Source organism: Vanellus vanellus, assembly GCF_965231255.1.
Source record: "Vanellus vanellus genome assembly, chromosome: Z".
Lineage (NCBI taxonomy): Eukaryota > Metazoa > Chordata > Aves > Charadriiformes > Charadriidae > Vanellus > Vanellus vanellus.
In genome coordinates, this window is record NC_138908.1 from 60,016,150 (window position 1) to 60,034,127 (window position 17,978).

The 17,978-nt window shown below is 42.0% G+C and overlaps 1 protein-coding gene across 1 annotated transcript in view; it reads left to right on the forward strand.

Moving 5' to 3' along the window:
* The first annotated feature begins 482 nt into the window (after positions 1-482).
* TNPO1 (transportin 1) overlaps positions 483-17,978 on the forward strand; it is a 64,661-nt gene continuing 47,165 nt past the window's right edge. The window contains exons 1-3 of the mRNA XM_082497236.1: positions 483-547; positions 767-880; positions 7,786-7,861. Of these exons, the coding sequence (XP_082353362.1) occupies positions 776-880; positions 7,786-7,861 (181 nt within the window). The 5' untranslated portion in view covers positions 483-547; positions 767-775. The remainder of the gene's footprint in view (positions 548-766; positions 881-7,785; positions 7,862-17,978) is intronic.

A 17,978-nucleotide genomic window follows, 5' to 3' on the forward strand; every position in this document is an offset into this window, starting at 1 on the left:
GGAGCTGAGAACCTGTGAGAGCTGCACAGGGCTCAGCCAAATCACGTCGAAGCACAGCAGGCGGCAATGCAGGTACCACGTTCTTGACTTCTGGGTTGCTTTCGCACCCCCGCTTCTCCTCCGCGGGCAGCGGCCTTCCCCCCCAGCCCCAGCTCGCTGCCCGGCGCTGCGGGTGCGCGGCCGCAGCTCTCCCCGGAGGCCGGCACCGGGGCCACGCTTCGCGCCCCGCCCCCCCCCGCCCGTCGTGACTGCTGGAGTCGTGACTCTGTTCTCGGGTGGGTGGCAGAGGCACCTCGTTTCCCGCCGACCGGGATTGAGGGGGGCCCGCCTTTTGTCCCCCTCCCAACCAGGCTCCTGACGGTGTGGGACGCACCGGGGAAAGGCTGACGGCGGCGCCGGCGGGCCCGAGGCGGCCCGGGCGGGCGGAGGCGTGCCCGGCGCTAGGACCCAGGAGGACGCCAGGCGGCTCTTCGGGCCAGATTACAAATTCGCCGTGACTCAGTCTGCTCGGCGCGGAGCGCAGCACAGCGGGCGGCGGCGGGAGCAGGTCGGTGTCGTCCGTCCGGACCGGGCCAGGCCGGGCGGTTGGTGGGGCGCTTGGCGGGGTGCGCGCTGCGGGGGCGAGCGCCAGAGCGGGCCGGGCGCTGCGGTGCCCCCTCCTTCCCTCCCTCCGGCCTGCCTTCCTTCCTTTCCGCCCTGCCGCCTCCCCCGGCCTGGGCCCTGCCGCGCCGCTAACCGCGGCCGCCTGTTGTCTGGTGTTTTCCAGCGAGCCAAGATGGAGTACGAGTGGAAGCCCGACGAGCAGGGGCTCCAGCAGATCCTGCAGCTGCTGAAGGAATCGCAGTCCCCGGACACCACCACGCAGAGAGCCGTGCAACAAGTATCCTTGGCCGAGGCCTGCGCCTCGCGGGCGGGGCGGGCGGAGTGGGGCCGCGGCGGCCCGGGCGGGTGCTGGGGAGGCCGGGGGCGGCGGGCGGGGAGAGCGCGGCCTGCGCGGAGGCAGGGCCGGCGCTGCGGCAGGCGGCGGCGGTGACCAGGCCTGCCCGGGGAACCGCCACAGCGCGGTGGGCCGAGCCTCCGCCGGAGCGGGCGGCCGTGGCGCGGCGTTTGAACCGCCGAGGCGGCCTGTGGGCCGTGGGGCCGCCTTCCCCCGGCGGGGGCCTGGGCACCTGTTGCGAGCCCGGAGCCACGGGCCGGGTTGATTTTTTTTTTTTTTTTTATTCCTTTTCTTTTTTTTTTTTTTTTTTTTTTTTTCCTCTCCTTTTCTTTTTAAAGCGCAGGCTCTGGTGCGGATCCGCCGGGATCTGCCGCTTTCCCGGGTTCCCCCACGCTAGGCCGCCGCAAGCGCCCAGCCCCCAGCCGCGGCGGGGCGGGATGGCGGTCCTTCGCCCCGGCGGATCCCGCCGAGGAGGCCGGGTTGCCCCGCGGCCCGTCGGGCTGGGCAGGCGGCGCGGCGCGGGGTACCCGTCGCCACTGCGGCGTGGCGGGGGCGAGCAGGGGCCTGCTGAGGTAATCCGGCGCCGGGATTCGAGGCGAAAGCCGTAGCTGGTGGGGGGAGCGCCCCTGGGGGAGCCGCTGCCTGCACGCCCTTGTTGGCCTGCTGGCTCTGACACTGAGCACCGTGCTACGCTGTGAGGATGTTTCTGCTTGCCTGGAAGCCAGAGCCTGAAATTACCGCTCTTTTACAGTCGTTAAAATTCACGGGAAGGGGGAAATCTACTGTGTTTGGCTTCTTGTGCTGCTTTGCAGTGTATTTGGAGTTAGTGTTGTGGATTGTTGGGGTTTTTACCCCCCTGGGTCTCTCTTGATTGTAGAAGAGATAAAATAGTAAGGTTTTAAGGAACAAAGATTCAGAGAGTAAAACTTTAATTTAAAACTAATAGAAGCACAGGTCTCAAAATAAAGCCCTCATTTAAGGTCTCCTGTTCCTTGAGCTAGCCATACAAGTGCTTTAAAATATCTAGAAGTCCTGAAATTCTGTGAAGGATATGAGTTTATTGTCTTGATCCCTTTTGATTTAAGGCATTTGCTTGAAGGTCTTCACAGAAAGCAACAGAATTTATTAAAGTAGGTAAGAATGTGTATATGTGTATATTTACGTTATTTTAAGAGTTTAGCTTGAAGCCAAATTTGCTACACTTCTAGGCTTTCATGACAGATGCGGTCAAGTTTAGGAAGGCTTCTGCTGTTATCTGAGAGGTGAAGGTAGTTTTTATCTCAAAATCTTGTTCTTGCAGCTATGTTTCAGATTTTTAAGATGCTATTGCTTCCTTTGAAAAGTCCTAAATAGAAGTGACTGATGAAACACAGTGTTCTGATAATGCCCCAAAAGTAAACTGGTACTATTTAGTATTTAAAATATAAAAGTGTTTGTAGCAACATTGTTTATAGTGTAGCTTTAATGTAAAATTATATTTTAAAGCTCTGTTTCAAATAACTTAATTGCGTCTGGTTTGTTTATTGAAAAATAGCAGCATGCCTGCAAGGTGGTCAATATAAGTGATGCTGTCTGTCTTGAAGATGAGTGGAAACTGACTGAACAAAAGTGCTGTTGACTGATGTTTGAAATTCTTTTTAAATGGTAGCGGTAACTCCCCACTGTGCTGAGGTACCTATGCTTTCAAGGAGGTCCTTATATGTTGGCCCGTAAAGGTTAGAGAAGTGGCACATCTTTACCATTGTATCATCAGTTTGGGAAAATGTTCTAATACAATTTGACAGGCTATGTCCTATAATTTTAAAAAAAATTATATATATATCTCTCTCCTTTGAGACTGTTTCCACAAAAAAAATTGTGATGGCTGTTGTATTGTAGAATGCTACTTAGTAGCATGTCCGAGCAGGATGGTGATTAATGGTTTTAAATTTAAAGTACTCTCAGTCTGTAATTTTTTGTAAGATTATTGGTGTGTTTATTCTGTCACACTCTTTATGACATTGTTTTGGCACATGTGGGTGCTTAGACCTCAGATATAACAAAGTGGGGAGTGTAGGTTGGCCAAATCCCTTTGTTAACAAAGTTATGAATTGGTAAGGCTTTAGATATTTTTCAAATGAAGATATTGGGTGTTTCTTGGAGTAAAAAAGAAAAAGTGAGTGAAGTTGATTCCTAGACCAATTAAGTGTTTTCTCATTAAGCTTCTATTAAATACTGCTCTTTCTGTTCTTTTTGCTCACTTCTGCTGCTGCTTCCTACTTGATCTATTGGAATTCACAGTTGTTAGTAATGTTCAGCTGGCTGTTTTGGTGATTGTTTCTGAAGCTTGGAAAAGAACAAAAAAAAATTCAAAACATGCTACCCTACTTCTTGGGTGTTCCTGAAAGAACTCTTTGGCATGGCACCTTTGACAACAATCTTTGGTTGTGTGTTTTTTCATTTCTAGGGGCCATGTAGAGTGTTCTGTATTATTTTCACTTGCCCTGACCATCGTCCTATTTACATTTCATCTCCTGTGCGTTTCACAGCAAAGGAACTTGTGGCTGTGATAAGTACGCTTTACTCTCTCATATAGTGGAAAGAGGGCAGGCTTCTCTAGCAAAGTTACTAGTTTATGCAAACAGCCTAGGTATCCAGAAATGAAGTTTCTGAAGTTTGTGATTGAGACACTGGCTGTTGGTCATCGGAAGGAAATGGATCCTTTAGAACTGGAAGGGAGGGGAAGTCCTAACGCACGTGTATTTCGCTGAGGTTTAGCTAATTTGAATGTTTAGAGATTTAGCTAAAGAGCAAGTAGAATAAATGCTTATGGAGCAGATAATCTTACTTCTTCTAAAAATCATTTTTTTGTTAACTGTCTTGACTGTTTGCCGTACTGGTGATATCTAGTAGGTTTATTACCTTAGAGGTCACACTGCACTGGGTTAAAATATTATTGTTGTGCAGAATACCTTTTAGTATCGGTGTGTGAGAACAGGATACAAAGAGAATTCCAGATTACTGCTCTAGCCAAGCATAATACTGGGAAATGTGAGGAAAAACTAATGACAAATTTTGGGAAAAGCAACTACATACCTTCACAGCTGTTCAGAAACATAATCATTCTTCCTGCAGTTAAGGAGCAGTTTGTCATTTGTTTTTTTTTTTCTTATGAGACTGTAAATAAGCATGAATTTTTGGTACAACTATCTGTGCATTTACAGTTACGCAGGTTCTCATTGCTGAAAGCTCAGGCTGTGGCTAGTTAGCATCATAAAGAAGTATATGCCTAATATTAAATGAGTAGCTTATCAAAGTCATAGTTGTGGGGACTGAGGCAAAAGAAGGGTTAAGTGTGGTAGAACTAATAGGGAGGAATAAGCAGCTGCAGCACTGTGTGAAGCAACTCCCTAGATGAAGAGGTGCTGCTCACAAGGAGGAGAGATTCCCTTTTCGGTGGGAACGTGATCTTTTAGAGTCCGCGATGGTGTAAACAAGTAAAGTAGAAAATTACTAGCCATGATAGAAAAGCGTACAAAGAACACGCTTACTTAATAAAGCTGATTTCGATCCTGCATATTGAAGTCTGTGTCTTTCAAATCGCCACAAATGGTGACCCTGACGTGATTCAAAGGGGCTGCGGAACAGAGCAGCTGTGGTGACGCTCAGCTGAACGAAGAAGGTGGAATCTGGGGAGCTGGGAGAGAGCCTATAAGTCCAGACAAAAACAATGTCCTCAACAAGTGAGGTGAGCAGCTGAGAACTAACAATGGGTTCCTCTATGTCTACAGAGGAAAAATCTATTGTGTCTATCTTAATGGCTTTGTTTTGAAAGAGGGGAGTTAAGTTTGAAGAACGTGTTACGAATGCTTTTAGTTTGGCTTAAAACTCATGGTTGTTCTGCAGATGCGCGATCAGTGTTTAGTGTCCCTGTCTGGGATGAAGCAGGGCAGGGGTTATTCGATGCTGCATCAAAAGGAGATCAGACAGCAGCAGGACTGTTAACCTCATGGCACCTAGTGTTTGAGACTTTAAAACAAATCAGATCAGACCATTCCACAGTGGAAACTGCTAAGACAGCATTATCTGCACAAGAGAGTTCAGGAGATCGGGCATCTCGAACTGAGTTCGTGGTTAAGGAAAGTAGTTCAGAGTTATGAGATTGCCCTGACCCAACAAAATCTAACGTGGATGCTTCAAAAACTAAGCGACAACCTCACTCTGATTTGCCACGATTTTATGAATCACCTACGAAGAAGTCTAATACCGCAACTTTCACAGGGGAAAGTATTATGTTAGTAGACTTTAATGAAGATGTCCCTTTTCGATATGATCCAGGTGAAAAATGGAGGCAAATAAAGCAAAAGGCACTAGACAGTAGAGATACAGAATGTGGAAATGCAATAGCATGTCACATCTTACAATGAACGAATCAGCCTAATGAGCATTCGCCTTTTCCTTATGAAGTAATTAAAGACTTGAGACAAACTGTTATACAAAATGGGTTAAGTGCGCCGCATACTCAGAGTTTGTTACAAACAATATTTCTGGGGAATGATTTAACACCCTATGATATATGGCAAATTACGTGTTTAATACTTACTCCTATGCAAATGGTATTATTTGAGTCAATGTGGAAATCTGCTTGCCAAGTGGTAGCCCTTGCAAGTTTGGAGAAGGATGACAGGGATCCTTTGTGCAGAGCAGGCTTGCCACAATTGATGGGGGAGCCACCTAAAAATACACCACAGTTACAAGTGTGTTTGGCTCCACAAATATTACAGCAAACAACTACACTAGCTTATCAAGCCCTTCTGAAAGTCCCTGATACTGGGAAAGCTGTTGCATCTTATGTGAAAACAAAACAAGAGCTACAAGATGCAGTTTGTCGACAGATTGAAGGAAGTGCTTGATAAGCAAGTAGTGAATGCTGCTGCGAAAGAGCCTTTGTTAATGCAGCTTGCTGTGGAAAATGCTAATTATGATTGTCAACGTATTTTGCATTCATTACAAAATCCAGTGATAGTCCAAATGATTGAGGCATGTCAAAGAATTGGTTCTAACTATCATAACATGGAGATGTTGGTGACAACAGCTCATTTCAGGCATACGTGGCCAATTACGAGCAACAACAAGAGGGAGTGCTGGGGTAGATGTCACCACAGCCTCCGACATCTCAATAAATGATAATAAAGTTCATAATGTGCCATTACAACCACATGGGCCTATAGGGCTCGGTTTAAGTGCATTGTTAGTAGGAAGATCAAGTGTTACATTGCAAGGCTTATTTGTGTTACCTGGAGTAATGGATACAGATTATGAAGGGCAAATACAAGCTATGGTGTGGATGCCATTGCCACCAGTGATGATCCTGCAAGATAGTAGAATAGAGCAGCCATAGATTTTTTTTGCTTCTAGGGCAAAGGCCATGAGTGTGAAGATTTTGAAGGTGTTTCATGAATCTGTCAGATCATTCAGAATCTGTGCATAAAAGCATTCAAATGTTAAAGGAGGGGCTCAGCAAGTTGCAAGTAGACAATGAATGGAATTGGTTGAATGATTTGTTATCTGGTTGGGGAATTGCAGGATGGATAGCTGCAATTGTTAAGACAGGATTAATGATATTGATCATAATTTTTGTTATAGCATTAATTGTTCTGTGTTAATATTCTTGTCTGCAAAGGGCCCTGCAGAAGATGATAAACTCGGTGTTTTTAATTGAAAAACAAAAAGGGGGAGCTGTGGGAGAGGTTTTTGCTGCGGGCAGCTTTAACCTTGAAGATCTGATGCTCTGTTCTTGAACAATAAGTGGTAAACAACATTGAGGGAGTAGGCAGAAGGTTTAAGGAAGTTGACTGAAGAAGATCAGAAATTGCAACCAAAAAGAGACCAATCAGACTGATAATAAGGGCATGTGGACGAACAAGCTAAGCCTATCAGAAGGCAAAGCAGGACTGTAACAGTCACGTGAATGTGCAAAAAAACTATATAATGCTAGCTTATTAATGGATGTAGATTCAGTTAGACATGCTACTTTGCAGAACCGCTCTTTTTACCATGCCTTTTGCAACGTATGCGGAGAATGGTGGAAAAAATCTATGAACACAATGCTAATTGTTCAACAAAACAATAAAGGGGGACTTGTGAGGACTGAGGCAAAAGAAGGTTTAAGTGTGATAGAACTAATAGGGAGGAGTAAGCAGCTGCAGCACTGTGTGAAGCAACTCCCTAGATGAGGAGGTGCTGCTCACAAGGAGGAGAGATTCCCTTTTCAGTGGGAATGTGATCTTTTAGAGTATGCAATGGTGTAAACAAGTAAAGTAGAAAATTACTGGCCTTGGTAGAAAAATAGATAAAGAGCACGCTTGCTTAATAAAGCTGATTTCGATCCTGCATATCAGAGTCCGTGTCTTTCAATTGCCACACATACCAGTTGTATTTTAATGCTGAAATGCTTTTATTTATTGTGGAGGGGGAAAAAAGATGTATTATGGGGTTGTGTCTCGGTGGATTGCTTAGGTTTGTCGGGCTTCTAAGTGTAAATATTGAAATCCAAAACTGTACAAAGGAAGCTTTTTTTTTTTTTTTCAGTGGCTTTACAAATGTTTTTAAGGATCTATTAATTTCTGTGACTGTCCCTGGATTTATTTTTTTTTTTTCAGATTTCCCCATAACTAAAAGCTGTTGCTTTAGTAAGAAAATTACAGAAACTGTTTTTAGATTGGTCATACTCTGTATATTGTGAGCTTATAGTCACAACTGGCTGAAGTGACACAGCAGTACCTAACTTATTTAATAATCTTTGTGTCCAGAAAGCTATAAATGCTGCATGTGAAGATTCAACTTTCCTTAATGGTTTACCCCTTCAGAAACTAGAACAACTCAATCAGTATCCAGATTTCAACAACTACCTGATTTTTGTTCTTACGAAGTTGAAGTCTGAAGGTAAGTTCTTGAGGTATTGACTGGTTTATTCTACTTTTTTTTTAATGTGTTTGGTTGCTTGGATTGTTTTTTTGTTTTGTTTTGTTTTTTTTTTCTCTTAGTGTCCTGCTACCAGTGCTTTTTCTGCCTTCTAGTGTTTCACCTATGGGTTTTTGGATGCTTGCTTTTTTTTCCCGTTGAATTAGATTTTACTTATGTGTCTCTGTAACATTCGAAGAATCAGCAAGAACATTTATCCTAAGTTTTAATTAGTGTTTTGGTTGTGATGTCAGCTTACTTTTGGAGAAAGGAAACAGAGAGGAAGAAGAAAGTATATTTTCATATTTGAAGACCAGAGTATATCCCAATGTTTGTGTGTGTTCTATGTAGGAAGTCTCCTGATCATCTGTAAGGCCTTGGCGGAATACATCAAGTTTGAGAGACAGAGCTTTTAAGACCTGAATCAGCCAGGATATTAAATTTTCGAGCAAGGTGCCGGTGTTCATACACCATGTGCTTTATACTATTAACAGAAAAATAAAAAGCAGAGTCCAGTAGTGGGATTTGGAGTCTGTACAAAAACATATAATGAGATGGATGTTCCACACCTTTTTCCCCATATTTATTTTCTAACACTATCTTACTTGCTAATTTCCCCTTCTTCATTCTGTTCACCACTTGAGCTTGAGGTTCTAGATACTGATATGTGTTTAGCAATGTGTCAGAATCTATCTTGCCAACAGATCTCCTTAGATTGCCCAGTAGTATTCTTTTACCCTTCTTAACGTTTAGGCACATCAGTCTGTTTGGAATTGGAGGAATACTAGGAGATACTAACTATCACAAAATAGTTGTATAAAGCTGTTTTATCTGAGGCTGGGGGGAAAGGATCTGGCAGGTTGAAGGGGCAAGCAAGTTGGGGAGAAGTAGCAAGTTAGCCTCTAACAAGAGGTGTTTGGGATCAGGCTGCACTGATACCTCTCACAGGTACATCACATCTTTTGTGAGACTGCTGAGAAGCAACTGTTGCTTCAGAGCTGCTCCTGTCCTGCATCAGTGATATTTTTAGAGTCAAAATCTTTTGTCCAGATCAACTATTTTTTAACTTTGCATTTCTAGTTCAGAAAACTTGCAGAATATTGAGGGTGCCGTAACTGAGTCTGGTGTTGGTGCTTTTCATAGTGTTTGCCAAGTTCTAAATAGCCCGTTACCTTGCTTGGGTAGGACTAATGAGGGATGACAGAAGACAAAGCATATCCAACCAACAACCTTTCGTCGTCCCTCATTAGTCCTGCCTAAGCAAGGTAAAGACCCTGTTAGAACTGCTATTCAGCAGCTGCAATACTCTTGAACCCTCTTTTGGACCAGCAGGGGAAAGTGTGGTGGACTCATCAGGTAGATAACTGTCTTCATTACAACTGGGAAAGTATTCTTTCCTTTCCTCTCCTGAAAAGGGTTCTGTTGGTCATCTGTCCTACAGCCTGGCTGAGTTTCTTGGCTAGAGGAAAGAACTAGCGTGCTATACACCACAGGCCAAAGCATAGATATTCATACTGTTGGAAGTTCACACTTTTGTTACGGCTGTACTGTTCCAGCAGAAGGAGCCATGAAAATAATCTTCCAACATCACTGACAGTTTATTCAATAAAAATTAAGGTGTTTTGATAGTGCATGAGAAAAAGGGCTTGGTTTGATAGCAGATGGGACTAACCTTTGCTTCAGTTTTTGCCACTGTTGAAACCACTGCTGAGACAACTGTGCTTAAGGATACACTTAGGTGATAGGCTCTAAATGTGGGAATTCTGTAACAGTTGATTGAAATGTGTATTAAATAGACTCTTTTTACTGCAGTGGAGGTTGTACCAAATTATATTTGGCCTGAGTTTTATGCCTCTGCAGGCAAATAACTTTGCAAGCAAACTTTTATTTGCAAGCAAAAGCTGGCTGTTTCACTGAGGCTGTTTCACTCTAAGATACTTAAGTAAACCTTGTGTGTAGGGAATTTGCTTTGTTTTAGCACCAGAAGTATTACTTTTCAGTTGTAAAAAGTATAACTCCTTTTTCCCTCCAGTGATAAGTTAATCAGGCTTCTGTGTCTGAATGCTTGTGACTTGCTGGTTTTAGTTCTATTGTGGTACTCCTATACATATGTGGTCGTTTTCTTGTTCTTGTTTTTAAATTCTGTGTGCCTCCTTAAGCTGTCAAAGCTTGTTAAGCACGGGTCTTCCTGGGAACAGGTGTTGCCCTGCTACCATTTCATCAGTGAAAATATATGGTCTGGCTTGCAGCTGTGGCATGTGCATACCCTAGCTTTAAGCACTTCTTTCCTTATCCTTTTTTTTTCTTTTAACTAGTGTGCATTTCTAAAGATAGCATTGTGAATCTGGATGAACCCCAATGTTACAATTATCACAGAATATAAAAAATTTTGAGGAAACAGCATTCAGTCCTGGAAGTCAGACAGTAGGCAGGCTGGTGGAATAAAATATGATCCCAAGCCATTAAAGATTAAGGTATAGGTCTCTAGAATCTACTTCCTAGGAGGCATGGTGCTCAGAGATCTTCCTTAGTTGGTTGACATGGAGTCCAGATTAACTGAAAAATACCTGAATTAAAGAAGCTTGGGTTTACTAATAAATCTGTAAAATAAAATATTACTTGGATGCTCTATTAATGTAGCTGTTCTTTCTTGGTTTGGCAGGTATAAAACCTCACAGATAATGTAGTGACACTGCCCTGCCTTAGTGTTGGTTTTGTGGTTTGGTTTGTTTTTGGTTGGTTGGTTTTTTGGTGTCCCCTGAGCTGAGCTCAGAATCCTGTAGGCTTCTGTATTCTGTTAATGAGTTGTTTTCTGGAGTGCGTGCATGTTGCTGCTGCTTCTCAGATCACTTTCTGTATTTTACGTGTGGTTGACTGAAACAGTCCAGTGCTGCAGGGGAGTATTAGCTTTGCCTCTGTTGTTGCTTTCTTCTCTTACCTGCACTTCCTTTGTTCCAAGTCATGCATCTAAATCCTTCTTTCCTTGTTCGCATTGTTGCTTCTGTAGTCCAAGTCTGTTCCCTTGAAGGAAAATGTGAGAAAGTATTGTCCTAATTTCAGCCTCCTTGCTGTCTTGCTGAAGCCAGTCCTAGCCTCTAGTTAAGGTACATTGAGGCAGTTGTCCAACAAGACATCTGAAGCAGGAGGCAGGTCAGAGGAAGGACCTCTAGGTGTCATAATATGAAGAATTCATACTGTAAGCAGAAGTTCTGAGTTTGTTTCGGATCTTGTTGATCGTAATGATGAAATTCCCAAAGTTGTCTGTATCAAAGCCTTGCTTTGTTGATACCTTCTGTAAATTAATGTTTATAAGATTCCTTTCTTCCCCCATCTAAAATAGACTGACAAAAATAGCGTCCATCTTAATTCAGCTGTCTTGTCCTTTTGTAGGACAACTTTGTCAATTGCCTGGTGTTTTCTTACTATTATTTTTAACCTGGAATTACACCATGCTTTGTCTCGTACAGACAGTATCCTAAATTTTGTGAATGAGAGGTGAATCTGGCTTGTGCTAAATTATCAAAAGATGATGTCCGTAGTCATTCACCAAGAATACTCTCTAATCTTCATAAACTCATTTGTCAGTTAGGGAGCATTGGGTGTGATGACTGTCATAATCCTGCCACAATATTTTGTTGATGTAAGGTTGTATCAGCATACTGTGAGATGAGACAGCCTACTTGCAACAGCAAAGACTACCGTGTTGCCTTCTGGTAACATTTCTCTGTTTAAGGAGAAACTAAATCGAGACTTTGTAATCTCTGCAGACTATTTCTGCTATGTTTCTGTGTGTATCTATTCTTTCACTTTGATCTTTGCACGTCTGAGTGAAAAAAGGGAAGCTTTCCTTATGTTGGGTCAGAATTAATGTGGCATTCTGCCTGGCCTAATGTGACCTTCATGTTGGTGGATGTTTTGTATAAAAACTGGAAGAACAGAAGTGGTGCCAAAGCCTACTGCTTCCTAATGCCTCTTTATGTGGTGAAAATATAACAGAACTACTGATATGATATCTAATCTAGTTAAGATTCAGGCTGTCCATCCTTATTCCCAAAACACACATGTCCCTTATCAGATCTACCTTTTATCCTTCTGTTGTGGTTTAACCCCAGCCAGCAACTAGCACCATGTAGCCTCTCACTTGCCCCCTTTCCCCCCCTCCCAGAAGGGCAGGGAGAAGAAGGAGAAAAGGAGGAGAAGAAAATCATGGGTTGAGATGAAGGCAGTTTAATAGAACAATAAAGGAAAAGGAAAATAACCGTAATAATAATGGTAAAAGAATATACAAGACACAAGTCGTTGCCCAGCTCGATCCAAGCAGAGATAGCAGATTCCTCCACCAGCCAGCAGCCCTTTACATACCAAACATGACAGCTATGGTATGGAATATTCCATTGTCCATTCTTTTGTTCTGTCTATGCTCCTTCCCAGCTTCTATGGGAAGCTGAAAATGTCCTTGACTAGTATAAACATCACTTAGCAACAATTAAAACGGTATACATTATTGACATTCCTTTCATAACAAATCTGAAAACACAGCAACCACTAGAAAGGAAATTAACTCTATGTCAGCTGAAATCAGGATACCTTCTTAGACAAGAGGCAGAGGACATGGTTAGTTTATGCACAGTATCTGTAAAGTTTTGCGTTTGTCTCCCTCTCCCTGTCTGCTGAGCTCTTGGCAGGCTAATGCAAAAATACTGAGACAAATGCATGATATTCCTGGTAGCTTTCTGCTGACTTGTGTAGCCATAGTTATCTATCTTGCTGCAGCTATATAAAACCTTTGTGCTTCTGGTCTTGCATTGTGTTTTAGTGACTGACTGTTCACGCCATCCTAATGTGGGAACTCTTGTCTTTGTTCTCAGCAGAGTGTTATCTCAGTGGATTGGTCCTGGCCTAGTGTAAGGCTATTGCAGTCGAGGATCAGAATCCTTGAGATGAACTTTTAGTCTCGAGGGCATTGAGCTGGGATTGAGAACACTAGTTTAGTACTGCCTTTGTCATAGGCTTTAACGATGGTCTTTTTAAGTTTATTTCCAGAATGCTTTGGATTTTTATCAACCAGTTTAAGATAGAGCAGCGTGTCTGCAACTTTTGATCTTGTTCATGTGATGACTTAGTTACTCAGAGTATCTTACTTTGACATGGAACATTACTCCCCTCCCTCCCCCCAGGTTTTTGTTTCAACAGAAGTCCGCACGGATGGTAATTTATTTTCTGATAATCATGACACTAATTCATCTAGCTCTGCAAGCAGAATTTGAAGTGTTTTTTTTTATAAACTATTATTGGGATCCAAAATGGTCTAATGGGTTTGATGTGAATGTTTTCTCATGAGTGTTGGTATTTGAACTTGATCTGGACAGAAGCTTTCATGAGTCCATTCCATTATAAACTTTCTTTGCATGTTGATATTGAAAGATCTTTGAAGCTGAGCAAGAAAAAGACCACTGTGTGAGGTCAGATGTTAATTTGCCAGCTACCAGTTTCAGGAAGGTATCTTTGATGGGTAGGATTAATTCAGAAAAGGGGTTCAGCAGCTTTAACTGTTTAATTAAAACAAATGCTCCCCTACCACTCCCCCCACTCCCATTTTCCCGCATGAAGTCATTATTAAATACACTAAAATAACTGCCAAGGAGTGAATCTGGTTCTATTACAATTGGAAGTCAAATCAGATTGATGTACCCTTACAGTTTAAAATGCTGCTTAACATATGTAATATCCTACTTAAACAACAGCAAAACATTTTTTCCCTTAAGTTCATATACATGAAGAATTACAAAAAGAAATAAAGCCTGACTGAGTTTTAGTAATCAATGCATAAAGTAACTGAGGTGCATAAATGTCATAAGGGAAACCAAGTTATGACACAATTAATTTTGTCAGATCACTAAAGTCCATTTTTTCCCCATATGCTGGCAAATTCTTCCTTTCCATGCCTCTGTAGGGATATTGTAGTGCAGATTTAAGGAAAGGTCTTCACCTAAGTAATGCTACGGTATACAAACAACATGTGAGAAGTGACAATTTATTTATTTAAAGTCTTGAAAGAAACTTTGAAGTTATCCGGTGGATTGTGTTATGTGATTCAATGCTTTAGGAATGCTTTTGTGGAGCTACTTATTCTGAGCATCCAGAATCAGAGTAGAGGAACTCCACTATTATCTCGTTCCCTATCCCTGAAGCCCATACAAGGAAAGCATTGAAACAGAACAAGTTAAATAACGAGTTTCTTGATCATAAAGAAAATTCCCACAGAGCTACCAGGCATGATTCTTCCCCAAACATACACAATGGTCTTTGAGTAATTACCTCAGAAGAGTCTGGGGCCACTACCTGAGAATTTGTCTGTCTCCAGAGGAGACCAACGCACTCCAGAGGAGATAACTGTTTCCAGGCTTCTGCAAGCTGCTATGTGTTTCCAGAAGAAACAGAAATGCTCCTGGAGATGCCTGCGAGAGATCCTGGGGAGCTAACAGGAGTGGAACTGCCTCCAACATTGACAAAACTCCTTGGATAGCTACCTTGGAGGAGCTTAGGGCTGCTACCTGGGAATTCACATGTCTCCAGAGGAGGCTAACACACTCCAGAAGACACCTAGGAGTGTTCCCAGGGACCTACAGATCATGGGCCTTCCCCAACATGAACAGTGCTCTTCAGATAAATACCTTAGAGAAGTCTGGGGCTGCTACCTGGGAGTTCACGTGTCTCCAGAGGAGGCTAAAACACTCCTGGAGATGCCTGGGAGAATTCCCAGGACCTAAGGGACATGCATCTGCAACTAACATCAACAGAACTCCTCAGGTAGTTACTTTGGAGGAGTCTGGGGCTGCTCTCTGAGAATTCACCTGTCTCCAGAGGAGACAATGCACTCCTGGAGATACCTGTTTCCAAGCTTCTGCAAGGAAGCCACCTGAGGAGCTTTATGTATGTTGGAGGCAGGTCCGTGCTCTGTACCTTGCTGGAAGTCCTCCCAAGCAGCTCTGGAGTGTTTTGGCCAGTTGACTAACCTGGTGCATTCATGTAAGTAAACACTTTGGTTTAGGTTGCTCAAAGGTGCTGTTCACTGTAAGCGTTTCTAAAATAATAATAATAAAAGATGTATAAAGGCACATTGAATTAAAAGCAGATCCATGGTCTCTATTTTATTATTGTAGCTAAATGCACAGCTGCTTAGGAAGAACTCCTCCACTAGTGCCAAAACTATTCTGCCACTCACCAGAGTGCAACCTAATATTCCTAATTGAAAATCTAATTATAGTGCCCAGAAAAGTCAGCCAGAACAAAAAAAAAGAATAGGAAACACCTGAGTACAGGCTTAGGAAATACAAATGAGAAAGTTTTGTCTTGAATTAATTGGTCATTATAGAGGAGGAAGGCTTACTGGCAAGGAATGGTATTAGAGAAACAAGGCAGTCTGGCTGTAAGACCTATACATGCATGACACCACACAAGTTTCTATTAAGTTATACCTATAGAATGTAGACAGAAGAAGTAGTCAAAACTTCCAATGCTCAGCACCCTATGCAACACTAGTGTTGGTCAGTGTCCTGTGTTTTGTGCTTCCCAGTACTCACTTAGCAGTTTGAACAGTATTCTGAATTACTCAATTTAGTAACAGAGCCTCATTTTACTCATCCAATTAATCCTTGTGTTCCAACAACTATTCATGTGACAGACTGTCACGTTTTAAAATATGACATTCACCTTTTATACATTCAGAGAGTGACAAAACTTTTATTCAGCTGACCAAGTCATTTCTTCAGATAGATTAATGACTATAAATCCTAATTCATTTGTTGCCAAATGCTGTCTAAGCAACTTCCATTGGGAAGCTCATCACTTCCTTTCCCTATGCACTGGACTTAATGCAAAAGTACTTGTTGTCCGCTCCCTCCCCCCAAACAAATAAACACCAAAGAGAGATGGCATTTGTTTTCAGATGTTCTCAGACTGCAACAATACACGGCATTCATTACATAGTTTAGGGTATTTTAGTGAATCTTACTCTCATCACACTGAATCTTCATTTCTTATTAAGGGTTCTTTTGCTCTGGATAGAATTCTAGCGCTGTAAGATCCAACTGCAAGATCAGGAGGTGATATATAAATTTCATTAGAAAGAAGAAGTAGTGAGATAACCAGTTTGTGGCAATATGATAGAGAAGCTGAAAGTAGGAGTGAAACCAGAGGATTAGATCTCTAAACTTTTTGTGGGTTTTCAAGTCTGTAGGCATGTAGAAATTTTGTCATTCTGATTGACCTGTGGTCATTGTTAGTTAGAATGCAGAAACTTCCATAACTAACCAATAAGTTAGTTGTTGGTCAGCAGTTCAACACCCTTCCCATGTTATTTACAACATCATCTTAGGAAGCATGGCTATTGCTACTTATTATTCAATATATATGCAGCACTACATCATTGGAACATTTCCAGCATTGTTTTGGTGTCTTACAGACGTTCCTAAGCTTAGGCAGTTGTGTCAAATTATTTTCCATGAATCACATGAGTCAATTGAGCACTGATTAATTTCAGACTAGCCACTACATTTCAAGGTCACTTATGTATTCAGGTACACTGAATGTTTTGAAACACCATCAGTCCTGCTTCTGACATGATAGTAAACCATACCAGTTTCAGCCAAAAGTGTTATACTTAAGATTAAAAAGTCCAGCATAAAAAAAAGTGCCAGTAGGATCTCTTTCTGCTAGGAAGCTCATGAAGGTGTGTCTGTACTGTATTCTTATACATTAGGACAGAGGTAGTGATTTGTCTTCTGCTTCTCATATGACGCTGCTCTGGTGGGATCCTAATTTTGTTGTTGTTGTTTTAGCTTTTTTAAGAGACAGCCAGTCTCTTATTAGTGGATCAGAAATCTTCCTGCACAACACTGACGCTAGTCACGATTTTTATCACAGTTTGTGCTATTATTTTATTTTTTTTTATATTTGTATTATTTAATTATTGCATATTAAATCCATATTACTAATTAAAACACATAGAATGACTGCTTATTTCTGAAAAAGGCTTAACAGCTTTAAGACTGAAATTGACAGAGTGGTTTTGCTTTAGAAAAAGTCTCACCCTAACAATTAAAGTTGCCAATATTACAAGAGTAATAGAGCAAAATATAGCCATGCTTGTAATCATTATTTCACAGTCTGTGAATGGATAAATGCTACCCTCATCCCAGTTGCTCAGTTCTTTTAGTAATCTAGAAAGTTGTGTTCTAAGGAAGAGAGGATGAAAAGGCACAGTGTAACAAATGTTCACCTGGACTTGCAGGTGAGCTAAAAAAACTTTGTTCCTTTCACAATGACATGCTATGTCAAACAAACCCTCATTAGAGGAAATATGGCTGTTTGAGGACACACTCTAGTTCTTAAAAGCACTGCAGTAGCCCTAAAATAGTTGGTATCTGTGTAATGTGGGTATGTGTCCATTTGCTCTGTCTGTAAACCATTAAGATCTGGAACTAATATGAGAGTCTTGCAACGAATTAAAAAATTATTGAGAACCAAATTATGATTTTGTGATACGGTTTTATTATAAAGTGAGGCAATGTGAGAGATCCTCCACTGATCAACTGATTTGGCACCAAAGATGATATCAAATGCCAGAGGTCTGCTTTTCTTTCTTTCTTTTTCTTGTGCTATGTGTTCTTGTCAACTCTCTATACTTCCAGGTTGACTGAGATAGAAGGAGGCAAGACTGTGATCTTTTGTGATGGCTGAAGCATATGGCTGACAAAACTTATCACAGAATCTATGGAGACTAAAGAGTGTCTTACTCAGCTCTTGAGCCATCTGCCTGTAATCTTGGTGTCACAGCAAGAACTCCACACAGACCTATATTACTGTCTTCTGACAGTGTAGCTGTTAAGTTGTTGAACACCTTGGATTCAATAAATATCCTTGTGCAGTCATATCGGGAAATTTTTTTCTCAAACTAAGATTTTGACTATGGTGTGGTGTGTTTTGTGGTTTGTTTTGTGTTTTGTAAATGTCTGAGTATCAGATTCTATAGTGCTAGAGAGCTCAAGTGGTTGGTATTTGTTTAGCACTAAGTCCATCTTTGTGATTTCGGCTTGTC